Consider the following 17,667-nt stretch of genomic DNA (forward strand, 5'->3'; position numbering starts at 1 on the left):
CTTCTTCTTCAAAAATGCAGCTACACCGTTGGTCGCATTTTGTTTTCAAGGCAAGAAACCAAATATTGGCAAACTGAGATATTCAGTAAATATGTGAACAAGAGATTGCCCTGCATACAATAAAGAGAATATTACTTACTCGAATTAATTTTTTTTCCAATAAAAAGGCAGGCACAATAAATTTTAACTGAATATTAGTTGTAACAAGTCTGCTGACAAGCATATTCTGAATCGTATCCAAGAAATTCAAACAAGATTTTGAAAAGCTGTGGGAGTAATCTTCTTGTTAAAGTTCCAGGAAAACTTATAACCTTATCGCTGACACTCTTGAATACCACATACAATTTAGTGCAAGGTAGCACTCAGAGGGTCTGATCTTACAGCTCAGGTGCAAAAATTCCACTGAAATAAAAAAATACCTTCCTACTCTCACTTATGGAGCTAAAGCTTCATTTTTAAAGTGTACATTTTCCCAGCAGTGTTATGCACTAGGTCCTTAAATACTGTTTTCCTCCATTTCAAGTTAAGACTCCACTCTGCAGTTTCTGGCAAAAACTGTTTTTGAGGAAGGGAAAAGGCCCAACAGAACAAATCACTAAACCAGAAGGTCCCAAATGCTATCTGTGCTTTTTTAGAATGTAAGAAAATAAGAACCAGAGGAAAAGAAAATCTGCCCGTGACAGTCTAAGAGCTGCCCCACAGAAGAAACAAGGTTTGAATTATATAATTTATAACTTTGACTTGCAAAAATTTCCACTTTAATGCACAAAGTCAAAATCTCAGTGTAATCAGACCCACAATTCAAAGCATTCACTTGTGACTATTGCATGAGTAAGAACAAATATAAAGGATCATTCCCTTAAAAAAGTATATATGATTGTGACTGCCAAATATAACAGTTAATCTGTATGATTTTTTATTTCAATAAGATTGGACCTAGTTCACTTCTCAATCCCAGCGGAACACACGCTCTTTGTTACTGTAAGCAATATCTATGTAAAACATGAAGTCTTACTGTAAATTACGTGTGTTTACATGTAACAGACCAGAATTTTTGACTCATGATAAAATACATAGCTATACTGCTGTGCAGAACTAAAAAATAAAAAATAAAATTAAAAAAAACATATCTATCTTTTCCTATTTATAATTAGTTCTCATTAAACACAGAACCCAGGATGTTTTATTTCAAAGCAAAGGAAAGATCTGAGAAAATCTGGAATGCCATTTTGTTTGCTCAGATGGCTCAGCCTAAGAGGATGGGACTGCAGCATCGCTCACTCCGGCGCTGCCCGTTTCAGTGATCTCCAGCAAAGGCTCATACGGTTCAGGAAAGGCCAGCAAACAAGCTGTTCCTGCAGGAGACACTCACAGGTAGGAACCCAGAGCTACAAGCCTGCCATACAACTGTTATTACAGCCAGGTAAGAATGGCAGCTTCCAACCTGCATTCTTCTAGAGGCTTCTCCCGAGTTCACAGGAGACACCCACGCTGTGGGGCAGCCACACAGCTCTCCTTCTGAAAACTAAGCATTTCTGCTTTATTGTTGTGTTTCTGGAAATTTTCGTAGACCTTACTCAAGAGTGGGCTAACAGCTAAGGGCTTTGAAACCTGCAGAAACGTTGCCCTTTTCCCTTTGAGATGATGTCTGAAGAATTCACCTGCTTGTGGATAAGCAGGGGAAGAGTTCCCCCCCCAGGGTAAGTCTTTAATTTCTGGCAATCTGATGCTTTTAGGTGAAGCAGAGCACCTAATGCATATTATAACCGCAGAAGGAAATGATACAGTACTCTCCTCATAGTCTCCAGAAAACCTCTGACTCCCTGCTGTTTCTTGTAGCTAACTTTGCAGAATTCCCTGCTGCAGAGAATGTGCAGTCTCTGGCTCCTTCTCAGTCTGCTGGTGCAGAAGAGACCTTGGGGACCAGGGTGGAAGGCAAGCACTTGAGTAATTTACCAGGGACAGCAATGCAGAAAAAGGTATCCACGGTGCCAGGCTGTGTGCATGCCCCTTTTGAAGCAACCTTCTACCTATAGATCAGCTGAGAAGACTGAGAAAACGTTCTGTCCGCCACAATGAAGAAGCGAATAACCTATTTATTTGAATAGGTGCTGCTTTGCTTTAAAAAAAAAAAAAAAAAATAAAGAAAAGGCACAATGAAGTCAAGCAAAGAAAACAAGTTAAAAGGAAGAGCAAGACAGCAAGCCAAAGTAAGCAGAGATTTGAGGGAAAATATTTAAAATGCAGTTTATAGTCTAACATTGCAAACATTACTTGGGTACAGAACATTAAAATGTGCGCTTTTAGCCATGTTTTGGTTGCTTCACAGCCCAGTTCACAATAACTGGTAACACAGTTACTGTTAATATGGGTCTTTCACATCTGTTTACACAGCAGCGCTGTCAAACTCAATTGAGTGAAGTCTCTAATAGAGGAAACTGGATGCTGTGAGAGTCTCTCCTGGGGGAAGGCTGGTATCCAGCTTCCCTGGATGCCACACACCAAGCTGCTCACAGGACACACCTCAAAGTGCCACGGCCACAGGAAGCTCCGATTCACTGGCAGGAGGTTACAAGTTCTCCTGATCAGAGAATTTATTAATTCGGCTGATCTAGGCATGCAAATGGGAGCTCCTGGGTGAGCTGGTGACACCAGTTTCCCCAGCAGCCTCTGCTTCTTCCAGTGCAATTACAGCTGTACTAAGGTGGTAGGTCACGTAGCAATGTAAAACAGTCCTGCAAGGCAGTCACACCTGAATTAACTCGTAATTTGCACAGGTTTTCACTGCAACAAGGTGGACACTCCCAATTTAGAGTTTTCATTTCTTGCTTACAAAATTATGAATCTGTATATGTCAAAGAAAATCAAACAGATCACATCCTAGCTACATCAGCTCAGTAAACAGGGCCATGACAAAAATAACTCGAGAGGTAAAAGTCACATTATCAGAAGACCTGCTTGCAGGTCAACTGGTGACCACATCAAACTCACAGCAAAGAGATTACCTTAATGTGATAATTGGATGTGACTGATAACAGGAGCAGTTCAGGAGCTGACCTGCAAGCAGATCTGGTATTTCTGCTTCAGTGGCAGTAAGGCAACACGGATGGTTATTGGTAGAAAAAACCTGGGGCCATCTCAGCTGATGTTTTGTCACATGTCTACCAGCTCACTCACCCTTGGCTCCTCAGAATTCTCAACCCTCCTCCCTTCTCTGTGCAAAGACACTAGGGGTGAATTGCAGAATGATGCTCCCTTCTTTGCTGGTACTTCAACCAAACTGAGGTGCACTGGGGCACTTTGTGGAGAAGGTGGTGCATTCTGATCAGGAAAAACGTCAGCTTTAAGCACAGGCAATAGCAACTGGAAAGAAGGATAAAAGCAGTAGGATAACAGCAGGAAAACATTCCTTCCCTCTCTTGGAAGAAGAGAGCAAAACCAGAACATCCAAGACATCAACACTTTACTTAAAAACAACCACACAAACTTCATACATTTAGCTGTGCTATCCTCACAACGTGCACTTCTCTCCATTTTGCTGTTTCTTCCTGTCTACTTTTGTAACTGGGACTGCACACTCTGAGGGACACGAGCATCTTTGTCAGCTGGGCGCTACTACAACATGAGTGCTTATTAAATAGCATCCTAGGATGTATTTCTCATCTGCTTGTTAAAAAGTCTGGGTATAATGTTTTTGGTGAAAGGGTGGAGTTTGCATCAACAAACCACCACAGGCAACTGCCAGATACGGCTTCTGAAAGTCAATGATAACCCTGTGCAAGCTGACTTCTGCAGCACTGCTGCAGGCATCTTAAGGGAAGTTGTTTAAATTCTTAGTCTAAAAACCTGACTGATGACACAACCAGTCCCTTGAGCTTCTCGAGAAAGTACCTCGGATCACAGAATCTGTTTACCCTGTTTGACAAGAAGCAGGTTCAAGACAGGATGCAAATGGGAAACTTGTACTTGGTGCTGACGAATTCCTCAGGTTTTCTGATGTCCTACTATAAGAATTTCAAATCTTTGTTTTTCTTCACAGAAGACAGAGGATGACTTTTATTTGCATTTAACAAGACATGGGTTTCACTTGCCTACAGCATAAGGACTATGAATAGGAGAGAAGGAAAAAGGAGTTTCATGGTTTAGTTTTCAGTTGTTTTTCCTCTAGATGTGAAAAAAAAATATTTAGCTTTAAGTATCATTTTTCCTAAAAATACCTTTATGTAATATACAGTTTTTAGGTAATGGTCATACTATTGCTACACGTCATAACTGCTTTAAAGAGACTATCTGCTCAATACATAATTGCACGAGCCTGAAGTCAGGCTCAGCATCAAACCATAAAATCACAAAGCAATCCATTTTATTGAAGCAGAGAGTTCACTCAAATATTCTGCAGCTATGCATTTTACTGGGGTTCAGTGAAGAAAACCCTTACCCAGAGACTGAAATATGGGCAATACTGAGAAGATTCCTATAGGTAATTCAAGTATTTTTTTTTTTCTCTAAAATCATTCAATTGAACCACAAAGTAGAGAACTTAAAAAAACCACAGTCACTGCCATTTTACTTACTTCCTTTTTGTAAGAAGACTATGTTCAGAACATATATGGATTATGCAGGACTGAATCATACCACCTGACGTTAAGTATGAAGTCTGTACATTTTTGCTTTCATACTAGCTATTAGTCCTATAGTCTCAATTGACAAACTGTTAAAACCTGAGTGGTTATGCCTCATCCAATGGCACCAGCTACATGTACAGAAGAAGTCTAGTTCTGATGCTGAATGTAAAGGCTTTCCAGTTTCTCAGCTGAATTCAAGATAACCGACCCCTGAATTAAGGGAAAACTCCTCGTGGAAGAATCAGAATCAATAAAATCTTAAAGGAACCTTATGAGCTAATGAAAACACGTTAATATTTATAATAACATTTACAATATCCATGTCAGTAAAAATACAGCTTTAGTCTTTTATTCTATGCATATCTGTCTACTTTTTGTATTTGAGCATAAAAAGAGACTTGTAAACAGTCCTCCCCAAACTTCAGATAGTGATTTTGAGTCGAACATTACAAACCACTTTATTCACACCAGTCTAACATTTCCTAGACAGTGATGTGTATAGTTTCACAGCTTCTCATTCAGAGGGTGATTCGGGTGGTGATTAAATGTTTAGAGAAGGGGCACGTGAAATAGCAAAGCAGTTCTGGGAAACAGCCATAAAAACTGGAATACCTAATCTGAGCAAAAGGCTGATTTCAGAGAAAATAAGTTTTCACAACATCAAGTATGTCAGGGCAATTTATGTTTATTTAAACAACAGTCCCAGACCAGATTCAACAAAACCACTCTAGTAGTTACCTATGGCACATCAACCAGAAATGGGAGCTCTTGGCTCCTCGGGGAGCTCAGTGCTGCAGAAAGGGGTTCACCAACTCTGTGACACCGAGGCTGCCAGCTTTGAATTGCCAGACTCTGGCCCACTGAAAGCAGATGCAGATCCTAAATCCTATCCCGCTCTTACACGCTGCTTGCTGCTGTTAGAAGGTACATCTATGGAGTGGGGATTCTCTCTTCTGAAAACACACTGCTAAATCATCTTTTCCAAAGTGGTGGGCATATGTGTACGTAGAGAGAACTAACTGATGCATCCTGTAAGGTGACTTTGTGTTCTACCTTGTTCACTTAAAGAGAGGCACAATAATTTATACCCTTTTGGTTTTTGTTTGTTAGTATGTTTAAATAGGACAAAACAAAACCAAAAACCAAACAAGACCTAAAACCTTTTTTGAGGTCCCCAGTCCTGCCAGCATATGCTAAATACCATTTGACGGTACTTTGTAAATTCAAGAGCTTTGCTTCTAGATTCTGATCAAGGCTATACATAGGTTGGGAACTTTAAGCACACACAACTACTTCATTCCTGCCTGGGCTCCTTAGCTATCTAAAGAACCTTAAAAAAAAAACAAGCATCTCTATAACTTAACTGTTTTAGTCTTGGTGACAGAAATAAAGCAGGACTTATGATCATAATTTTAAGATTTTGGCATCTAAATTCTAAATAAATCCAACTTTCATTGCCTAAATCATTTACTAGATCTTTCTGCAAATGACTTGCTTTTGATTATAGTGCAGTTCCATGACACAGACCGTGGAGCAACCCACAATTACAATCACTGACCACTTGGGTTATAGCCTCTAAGTAACTTTTACCATAAATTACCAGCAATTACATTTTTTAACACGTACTGCATATACTTCAAATATATACACAGCATACGTGATAGGAGGTTATTTATAAAGGTGAGATTTCAACAGGAGAGTTCTTATGAACATCTGGCATCTCAGTATTACGCAAAACCTGCTCATGCCTTCCAGTAAGAGTGGAAGGAAGTATTCCACCTGCTTCATTAGGAGAGCAACAGTCTCCCTTATTATCCTTTGGCACCTCTGAAGAATTCTTCCCGCAGATTTTTGTAATTTCCTTAAAAGAAAGGAAAAAGCGACCCACATTTAATGTATCTATTGTTCACTTTATTACTCTTCTGTAGTGGAAAATACATAATGTCCGTGTCCCATTCCATCCATCCCCCAAAACAGCAGCTAGAGTGCCCTGGTACATTAAGCACGTTCTGAAAATGTTACCCTTTGTGCACCTCACACCAGCCAGAAGCAGGAAACGTCATGGCAGTTTGCAGTGTTCTTCTAGCTAGAGCTCTTTATAACAGAATTATAGAATACTTTGGGTTGGAAGAGACCTTTAAAGGTCATCTAATCCAACCCCCTTGCAACGAGCAGGGACACCTTCAACTAGATCAGGTTGCATCCATCATCCACCTAGATCTGGGCCCCATCCAATGTGACCTTAAATGTTTCCAGAGATGGCACATCTACCAGCTCTCTGGGCAACCTCTTCCAGTGTTTCACCACTTTCACTGCAAAACATTTCTTCTAACTTGACTAAATCTTCCCTCTTTTAGTTTAAAGCCATTAACCCTTGTCCTATTGCAACAGGTCCCGCTAAAATGTTTGTCCCCACCTTTCCTGTAGGCGGCCTTTAAATACTTGGCCCTTGGAAAGACACAGTAAGTTCTTCCCAGAGCCTTCTATTCTCCAGGCTGAACAACCCCAACTCTCTCAGTCTGTCCTCACAGGAGAGGTTCTCCATCTCTCTGATCATTTTTGTGGCCCTCCTCTAAATCTGCTCCAACAGGTCCATGCCTTCCCTGCGCTGAGGGCTCCAGAACTGGACACAGGACTCCAGGTGGGGTCTCACCAGAGCAGAGTAGAGGGGCAGAATCACCTCCCTCAACCTGCTGGCCACGCTTCTTTGGATGTGGCCCATGATATTGTTGCTCTTCTGAGCTGCGACCGCACATTGCCGGTGCATGTCCAGCTTTTCATCCACCAGTACCCCTAAGTCCTTCTTGGCAAGGCTGCTCTCAGTTCCCTTCATCCCCAGCCTGTATTGATACCAGGGGTTGCCCCAACCCAGGAGCAGGACCTCACTGAGGTTCAGACGGGCCAACTTCTCCAGCCTGTTCAGGTCCCTCTGGATGACACCTCACCCCTTGGGCTTGTCAAGGGTACCACTCAGCTTGGCGTCTCCCCAAACTTGCTGAGGCAGCACTCGATCCCACTGGCAATGCCATCGATGAAGACAGGTTTAAAGAAAAAGAAACTTTGCTTCTAAATGCCAAGGACTCCAAGGAGGAGTTGGTTGTATCTTTACCTGTAACACTCGCACAAGCGTCTCTATACAAAGTATATATATACACTATATACTATACTATATTTATGTATAAAGTGTATATATATGTAAACTTGTATACAAAGTTTGTATACAAGTACAGACTGAACTAGTGTGAAGTTATCAATGTGCTGACGTACATGGAAAAGTGCAAGAAACGTCCACATCCTCTGCTTGTAACTGCGGAATAAGATTTTTTGCAAGCTCCTCCACACATCATTTTCACTAAATATTTAGAATTTAGGCACTATGAACCTTCAAGATGAGGCAAAGGAATCATTACACAGCAAAAGAGAACATGCAGGGAGGTACCTGAGCCAGCTGCAACGAATCTGGCTCCAGACCCGAACACAATAAACTTGAATCAGCCTTAAAATATAGGCACCCTTAAAATCACTCTAATATCCGTACGGCACCGCAGCCTGTGAATGAGGCAGGTCACCTGCAGCTCGCTCGGGACTGTGCACTGGGTTGGCTTATGCCAAAAGACAGACACGTGCCCTCAGATTCCCATGTAGTGTTACAAAAACGGGGTGGGATTCAAGTCAACCCGTAAGCTCCCCAGGAAAAAATAATTGCAACTACCACAATACAATCCAAAGTCATCCAAAATAACTGTTTTTCTTCACATCTAGTTATGTGCTCAAATACAGATTTGACCCAATCGTGAGTAGCTAATTTTGCATTAAAAAAAAAATAAATCAAACTAGCATAAACTTTATGATTTCCTAGCCCTGCACCGAGAAGGTAGTTATAACAGGGAACATGACAAGGAGTATGTGACAGAACTGAAATGAACAAAAGAAGAAACTAATTTTCCTGGTTTTTTTATCCCAAATCTCTTCATAGTATACATTCAAATTGACAGAACAAAGATTAAAGAGTGTTTTTCCCCTGAGAAGATATGCTTCCTCATAATTGTTATGTCAAAATCCCTGACATCTGAGCCTACTTTATCTAACACAACTAAAACTGAGAAAAAAAGGATCCCCTGTATGCATGAGGTAAATAGTTTGAAATAATTGGAGTCAAATGTTTAACTATGAATAGAATCTTCTCTTAGCAAGAACAGTGTCTGATGGTGGAGTACCAGGAGAAAAAACTCCTCAATTAACAATCATCCTTACATAAAGGATCTGGACATATTATGTAAGCAGAAGGAAAGGGCATGGAAGAGCACTGTGAAACTCCACGGCCCAGCATCTACCAAAACACAGTTAAATGCAAAAAGAGGAAAGTGCATAAAACTTATGCAGTTTTTTTTGTTGTTGTTCTTTTTTTTAAAGAAAGAAAAATAGAATGTAAAAAAATGTGATAAATACCATTCATATTTTCAAATGTAAAAAAATTACACAAACTCAGAAGAACTTGTATTAAGAACTTAATATACTAAAAATCTTAAGATATTCAAATTAAAATATATTTAAACAGAGATTTTCAAAATCAAACTACAAGATTATAAAACTTAGTGGCCAAATACTTGGAATAAAAATTTGTAAGTGCATTCAAATCTGCCCTTCAACTCTTTAACTTTTCCTACCTGACAGATACTTGACTTTTTAGGATTTTCGTAAATATAGGTAGCTAACTTTAAAATGTAAACATACATTAGTTTTAAATTGCACACTGTATTAGATGAGGTTGCTATAAAATTCAGATTCAGTTGTGACTTGCTAATTAGAGAACATAACCTAGGCAAATTTCCACACAAGGCTTCTAATTTATGAACCCAAACAGCAGTTTTGATTCAGAAATCAAGTGTCAGCTATCTAAAAACGCTAACAGACCTCAGTTTTAATTTATCTATTTTATTTTGCACGTATCGGGTGTGAGGTGGGGGATGATCAGGATCAGCACTAAATTCTTTCCAGGCTGTCCCAGAGCCAAATCTGCAGCACAGCAGAACTCCAGCTGATATCCCGACAAACCAGAGTCATTAAGGACTTAATTTTCACCTTCAGAATGAGAGCCAAAGGCAGACAGAACAAAAATTAAGATACATACAAATATATCTTTTGCAATATCTGAAAAAGAAAGAGCACGAAGCTTACATACCTAATGTATCTATTTTTGCTGCCTCACACCACAGTTGAACGTAAGAGTCTAAAATTAGGCATCCATCTCAATTTGAAAGCCGCATCCCTCAGGCTTAGCAGGTACCACTTAATTTCTGCTACAGTAACACGCAGGACTTTGTTGTATACTGTAAAAGACATACACTCCTGGAGACAGCTGTGCATTGAAATCTCTAATGAAACGAGCCAGGGTAAACTGTCTTCATAGAGCCAGTATCACAGCAGAAAAAAATTTCACTGGGCTTCTTTCAAAAGCTTATCACGCAAAAGTGATTCACTTCACCACTATCTTCTCCAGGTTCTTTTCGATCGTTGCACTGCACCAATCCCAAAATTTCTAGCACTCCCCCGAGACCTTTATTTCATTAGTTCTAGCATCACAAATAAATGACAAGTGATGATGATCTTAACCTCTCAACGCGCCTCACCACAGCTAAAGTTTAGCAAAGCAGCAACATGAGCAGATGCTAGCAAGAGCTGCTGCTGGAAGCTACATGGAATGAACCAGGAGAGCACAAGTCCTCAGAGGCTGCTCAGCTGCCACCTGAGCTTGGAGATTTGTTTCACCCACATCTCTGCACCTTCCTGCTCAGCTTCTGTCCCAGTCCTCTTGTGCTCCTGAGCCGCCAGCTGGGAGGAAAGCTCAGGGAACTCAAATGCACCTTCATAAAACCAGGTTCATGCCAAAATGCAATTGCCAGCATTGTCTTTCCAAACACATATGGAGAAGGGTAAGAAGCAACATCTCCTTTTGACCTTTCAGTTGTGGTGTTTGTCTGGGAAATGGGTCCTCATCTCAAGAGGCGTCAGACCTTCAGTTAGAAGATGAACCTCCACCCTACCTTGATGAAGCCTGGTTATGACGCCTCCCCCACTGTGGAGAGGGAAGAACCAGGTTCCAAAGAGATGACAGCCCGCCTCACCAACAGCAACCAGAAGCACCTCCCTGATGTGAGTATGCTGCAACTTGGCCATTGGACTTGTGCTGCCTCTTACTTCCCACCTCCACCTTGGGCCCTACTGAATTACCTGTGGTACGGCTGAACAGCTTCAAAAGGGAAAGCAGGAAGTTAGTAGATATAACATTGTCAGGGAAGGTTGCTGTCCTAGGAGCAGAGATGGGCACGGAGGTCGTGACCTTCACTGCCACTGCAAATTGGCCACTAGCTAGAAGACAAAGCATCCATCTCAAACTCAGACTCTGAGCTATCCTCATAGACATGAAACACAGCCCAGGCTCTACTCCACCTGAAAGCAACGTCAGGAGTTCAGCACTGCAGGGTCTCCACAAAGTTTGAATTTGCTCTAATCCTAAGTAGTTTTCAACCTTGTTGAGACACAAAAAGCCCAAGCTTCAATATGAATCCAGAAAGCACACTGCATTGTTTAAACAACCATCTCTTGTATTTCCTAATTGTTAGAAATAATTGTTAGAAATACTACAGCTCTGCTAAACAACGCTGAGGTAGCATCTGATTCTCACTGCCCTGCCAGAGTCCTGCAATGACAATGAAAACCAGAATTTCATAATGCCTTTAATGAAAGCACCACTTCCAAAAACTCCTACTAAGTGGGAAGTGGGGGTAGGGAAGAGAGCTGACACAAGCACTGAACAAAATCCATGCATATTAATTCAGTCATGGATTTTATTCCATTGTCAAAACCTTTCAGATGGAAAACGATCCTTTAGGAAGCAGTCCGAGTGATGATTTCTTTATTATTTCTTCACAGCCACTCAATACAAAATACCAAGCGGAATTACAACAAAAAGTTGAAGAACATTTAGTCCTCATCTGATGTGAAACATGTGCACAAACACAATAGGCATTAATTTCATCACCCTGACAGAAACTGGGATAAGATGCTAAGGGTCACAGCGAGATGACAGCATTCATCATATTGAATTACTAGTCCTTTCAGCCCTTCAAACGTCCTAATCACAGGCACATTTGCAGTCACTTTGGTTTTCATATTCTATGGCAAGATGCAACTGTTTATTGTCTGTATGAAATGTAAGGGACCAGGCCTTCTGAACACAGTAAGGACAAAAGCAGTAACACAACCACAGTTCACAGGCCACTTAGGATTTTGAAATTTGGGGCCAAACCAACCATCAGCACAAGCAAATTCAAGTCCTCCAAAGCGCTTCAATTGCGCCAGTTTCTGTCAGTGACTGCTTTGGCTCATCCTTGATAAAATTAACATCTTTCACTGTCCAAGACTTTCTACTCACTCTACAGACTTCAAGCATCTCATATATATTCCTCCTAAAAAGGAGTATCAGTAGCGATTTTCCAGCTTACAGCAGGAGAGGTGGGAAGCAACACACCTGCATTTGTGTCAAAAGCAACACCAGGCCAAAGCAGGACCATTCTCTCCATGCCACATTCCAACAGACTGCATTGACAGATTTTTCATTACTATGAGTATATACAATCCTGGAGATCGTTGAAGACCTTTGTCCAGTTTACCTCATTTACAGGACCGGTGTGTTCTGGGTTGCTTTTTGTACCCTAAATACTGGTTCTTCAATTTTCTACAGCCAACTCTTGCATGCTAGCCAGCAAAAGGGCTATTTTTGGCATTTCAATAACAGAATTCTAATATTATTGGAAAATCTAACCTGATTCCATTTTAGCTCAAGTTCTCTAAGGCTTCGTAAAACAAAACATTTGGCTGGAAAAAAACCAGGTCTGACCCAAAGTTTAAAAAGGTAATATATTTACATATAAGAAAGTAAGAAACTTCTACAGTTACTTCATGAGCTGCTCTCTAGAATACAAATACTCAGTAATTCACAGCAGTTATAGCTCTGTAATTATTTTAGATCTCAAGTCAAATACTTAAGAGAAAGGGAACTATTAGTCTTTCAAGATTTCCTGTCATGCAGATCAGGTGATCACCTTACTTAGTTACCTTTCACAACCAAAAAGATTTGCTACAAAGATAAAATGCCTTCCTAGCATGAACTAGAGTTTCTGTTTTAATAAGCTTGACTAAAACCAAGGAGAACAAAGTCAAGGAGAACAAAAAAAAAAGAAGAAAAATACGTTTGTGCATACGGTTGTGAAGGGGAGACAGATTTAGACACTTGATGGACCAACAGCAGATGATATGCAGAAACATCAACTCCTGACAGGTAAATTAAAAAAGAAATATCACTAGTATTTAATTCAGTCAAAAAATAATCTATGTTTATGACCCAAACCAACCTTACTCTATTAAGGAGTAATCCCATTCACATTACTGGGAATTTCAGCAAAATTATTATTTTGAGATGAGGCATCTCAAATATTCACAACTGCCTTACAGCATTATCATATCGAAAACCCATAAATACTCTAAGTGTAATAAACCAAAGATGCTAAACAGCACATAACATTTAAGACTTTTTTTATATAGGGTATGACAGCAGTAGTGCTAAGAAAAAGTTACTTAAGTATTTGATTCAGTAAATCACTTAAGCATCTGTATAATCCTAATGACTTCAGTGAGACTACGCAACAAGTTTCAGCATTCTGATGGATGAGGCTGTCGGCCTCTCATTTATCCAGTTACAAAAAATTATCCCAACGCGCTTCAATTGATTGAATAAATTCATAGAGCCAAAAGAGATGCTGAATTCCTCCCTCCCATGGCTAGTATGATGCCTTAATGCTGGTGAAGCCCTACAGATGCCTTTATGAAGCCATGCAAGTTACTATTCTTGCATTGTTTTTTGGGATTAAGTGATTAAGTTTAATGATGCTACACTTCTGTATCTAATTACATGCCTTAAAACAGCCAATTCACAGTAGCTCTCAGGTTACCATCCCAATCTCAAACACTTGGGCACATGCTTAACTTTCCATCGTGTGTTTCAAGTTAAATATGTTCAGTATTTGCAAGAGAAGGTCTGAAAGGACACCCCGTTTCTCCTTCATAAACAAATGGAGGATATTTTCCAGTTAAACGATACATGAATTTTAAGGATTCCACCTCTTACCTCTCTAGTTATACATCTTATTTTCCAAGATTTTATTTACCTTTCAGTCTCAGTTACTATTTTACTTATCCTATAAGATGCTGTGTTGGTTTTGTGGGCTCTCTTATTTGTTTCTGTTATCCTTTATTTCAGCTTCACAAATATGATCTCCTCTTCTCTTAAAATCATCTGTTGCTTACTGTGACAAAGCATCTCTATTTTAATATTGTCCTAAGTGATCACCTCTACTGTCTCCCACCATTTCTTTTTTTTTTTTGTGTGGATGAATTTTTCCACAATGCAATAAAAGAAAATAGAGGCCAAAAGATGAGGGCTGCCTTTTTGTTTCATTTGGTTAGCATTTTGCTTTCTGTACCTTTACATCACAGACATTTCTGTGATAAAAGTTCTTATCAAGAGTTTTAAGTGGTTGCTACTCCATGCATGCTATTTTTAAGAAATTTAAGTAATTTTTCTGTTACAATTTATATCTTGAATCTTGGCTCTCATTCACAGAATGGGTTGAATTAAACTACTATACTGCAACTTTCAGCAGCTGATGACCAAGGGGTGTTACTACACATCAAGGTATCTGCATTAAAGATGCTGCTTAAAAAAGAAGGCAGATAAACCAGGAAGAAGTTAGCCTGTGAAGTACCACTCTCTCTTGCCTTTTTTATCTTTTTCTTTTTTTAATAAAAAAACCCAGATACGTAAATCACAAGTTAAGTAATTTGGACAAGATGCAAAGGTGAAGTCACATGAGTTACAAGCCAAATCAAAATCTAATTACCACCAAAAGATCTCGCTTCCCTTTTGTATCCATTCTATCTACCCAGATGCCAAACTGTGCAATTCCCCTATCTATAGCCAGCTTTGGGGGTTTCCACTTTGGTACCAAGTGAGGCCTACAACTGCAGCTCAAGAGTGGAAATCAGGGGAGACCTGGCCTGATTTTGAAATAAATTCTTCAGAAGAGAGTGGACGAATGCTTTAGCTGTAAATATGAAGAAGGGCTTAGTTGTACCAGCTCTGTCACTTGCCAAACATGTAAACACTTGTTATTCTGTACTCTCGAGCACCTACAGCTGACGCCAACTTCAGACACACTTCTGACTTTGAAAGTCAGGTTTGGGTACAGTAGCATTTGTCATTTACGTAATTATTTTTTTACATGTAGAATTTAAAGTCTCCTTATTTAACTTTTCAAATCGCAGACAAATATGTAACCCTTCAAACACTTAACGCTCTGTAAGTGAAGTATTATTATTTGAATGCAAATACCGCTCTGGTCACCCAAGCGAGGCCTATGGTTCCAACTTATTAAGCCAAAAAACCTTGGGCTTCAGTTCCTGAGGTACCGAATCATCGCAATCCACTGCTGGTGCAAAAATTTAAGGGCCCAAAGCCTGCCAGGGGTCAGACTGCAGGAAGATGGAGAAGCTGTAATAATGTAGAGGGCGAGTAACCTATTTATTAACAACTTGGACGTGTCTCTAAGCACAGTTACAGTCGACTACAGCCTCCTCATCTGCCGCCAGTGTAACGCTAGGGACGTGCCACGCAGGCTTCCAGCGCGCCGAGGCGGCTGCCCCTCAGGTGCTGCTGACCCAGCACCGCCGCCGTCGCATCCCTTCTGCTTTTCCCCGACCTGCAAAAACGAAGACAACACCAATTCCTCCGCGGAACGCACCACCGGACCAGCCACCGCTGTGGGACGAGCCTGTCCTCTGCCAACACTCCTCCTCAAGCCCCTCACCGGTACCGGGGGCCAGGCCGCGCACCTCCCGCACCTGCTGGGCAGGCGGCATGGCGGCGGGCGGGCCCGGCCAGCCCTCGGGAGAGGCAAACCATCACCGAGGGCTGCTGGCCCCCGGCCAGGGGGAGGGATGCCAGGCCCGCCCGCAGCCCACCCTCCCTTAACCCGGCTCACCTGCACGCCGGTGTAGTTCTCGAAGAAGAAGAGCACCATGCTCTGGTAGATGGTGTAGAGGCGGTCGTCCACCTCGCGGTAGAAGCGGGCGGGCAGCAGGGCGGAGAGGAGGCGCCAGGCGCCCCAGGCCAGCACGTAGGTGGGCGCCGTGCCCATCATGACGGCGGCGGGCAGGACGTAGCGCATGGAGTAGGTGTGCAGCACCAGCGACAGCAGCATCTTCCCGCCGCTTTTGCCTTCCTGCCTTCCTTCCTTCCTTCCTTCCCTCCCTTCCCCTCCCCGGGGCCTCACCGGGACACCCACATGGGGCAAGCGGCGCTCACGCACACCCCGGCCGCCCCGCCGGCCGCATCGTCCGCCTAAACCCCCGCCGGGCGGGGAAGCAGCAAGCACCGGCAGGCGGTGGTGGTGGTGAACGGCGGTAGGGAAGGAGGGAAGGTTTCACGATTTACCGGCTCACGGCTCCCCCTGCGCCGCCTCCGCCACCATATTGCCCGGCCGGAGGAGGAGCGGCGCCGGCAGGAAGGCGGCCCCTCGGCGGCTGCGGGGGGACTTCCGGGAGGGGCGGGCGCGCGCCCAGGCTCCGCCCCGCCCGCCGCCTGAGGGGACGGGCCCACCCGCCGCCACCACCACCACAGCCACAGCCACAGCTACAGCCACCACTGACACCATCCCTGCCAGGCCCGGCCGCCGGTCCCTGTTACCGTCCCCGGCCCGTTTCGCCGTCCCCCTGCCGCCCCACTCGGTCCCCGGGCACGCAGCGGCGGGGGGTGCCCCCTCAGCCCGTGGTGGCAGGGCGCCCTGGCGACGTGAGGCACTTCGCAGTTGATGAGCCGTCGTTTGTACTCATTTTAACCTTAGCATAGGGGAGAAGAAAATATACACCAGCGCGTCCACCACTTCATGCCGTGCTGAGAAAATGGTCCCTTTTTGGTTTGGCCAGCTGCAGCCACAGTGGTGGTCAGGGGTTCGTAGGTGTTTGGTGCCAAGCGGTTTGTGCTCCGAGTCCCCCAGGTTCTCAGCAGAGCAGGCAGCTGCCCTCCTGTCCTTCTGTCCTTCTCCTGTCCTCCTCTACAGCCCCCTGGCAGCCTGGGGACAGCCGTGGCCAGGTGAGCCGGCTGCTGTCAAAGAAAGCGCAAGCCTCATAGAATCATGGAGTGGTTGAGATTGGAAGGGACCTTAAAGATCATTGAGTTCCAACCCCCCTGCCCTGGGCAGGGACACCTCCCACCAGAGCAGGTTGCTCCAAGCCCCATCCAGCCTGGCCTTGAACCCCTCTAGGGATGGGGCAGCCACAGCTTCTCTGGGCAACCTGTTCCAGTGCCTCACCACCCTCAAAGAAGAAGTCTTGTAGAAATCAGCCACCTTCCCAGAAGGAGCTTCTTATCAAGCTTTACCCGGTAGTGAAGTATTTAGTCCTACTTTTTAAAACAAGTTTCCTCCTGAAGCTTGTGAAGATCTCATTGTGTTGAAAGAAGCGGATGGTCAATACCTTCTGCTGAGATCTGTCTCCTTTGCCAGGCTCTAACTGGGACAAGCTTTGTCCTTCGCTGCTGTTTACCTAGTGCTAGCTGTTTTTTATTGTGTGTTGAAAGCTGTGTCCTGGAAGAGTTCAGCAAAATAAGGCTGGGGAGATGATCCTAGATTGAACCACGGTGGCAATGTTGTCTTCAAACCACCTCGAGGATCCTGAAACTCATATTTGACCTGCACAACAGCTTCTGGGTCCCTAACAAGACTAAATGGTCTTTATTTCTGTCCCCCCTTCAGAAAGCAGAGGCAGGAAGCGTTGTGGCAGCTTTTCTGTCAGGGCTTTCCATCCTGATCTGCCTGTACATTTCTGTCCTCACTACCCTCAGCTCAGGACCACCAGATCAGAGGTGTTTTCCCCATTGTGGCCTCGTCTGGAAGGGAACTTTTCTGCTCCTCAACAAAGAAAAGCT

General features: G+C 42.9%; 1 protein-coding gene across 1 annotated transcript in view; it reads right to left on the reverse strand.

Moving 5' to 3' along the window:
- AGPAT5 (1-acylglycerol-3-phosphate O-acyltransferase 5) overlaps positions 1-16,254 on the reverse strand; it is an 81,653-nt gene extending 65,399 nt beyond the window's left edge. The window contains exon 1 of the mRNA XM_014948973.1: positions 15,725-16,254. Within this exon, the coding sequence (XP_014804459.1) occupies positions 15,725-15,943 (219 nt within the window). The 5' untranslated portion in view covers positions 15,944-16,254. The remainder of the gene's footprint in view (positions 1-15,724) is intronic.
- Positions 16,255-17,667: the final 1,413 nt, after the last annotated feature.

Source organism: Calidris pugnax, unplaced genomic scaffold (genome assembly GCF_001431845.1).
Source record: "Calidris pugnax isolate Ruff unplaced genomic scaffold, ASM143184v1 scaffold141, whole genome shotgun sequence".
NCBI classification, from domain to species: Eukaryota; Metazoa; Chordata; class Aves; order Charadriiformes; family Scolopacidae; genus Calidris; species Calidris pugnax.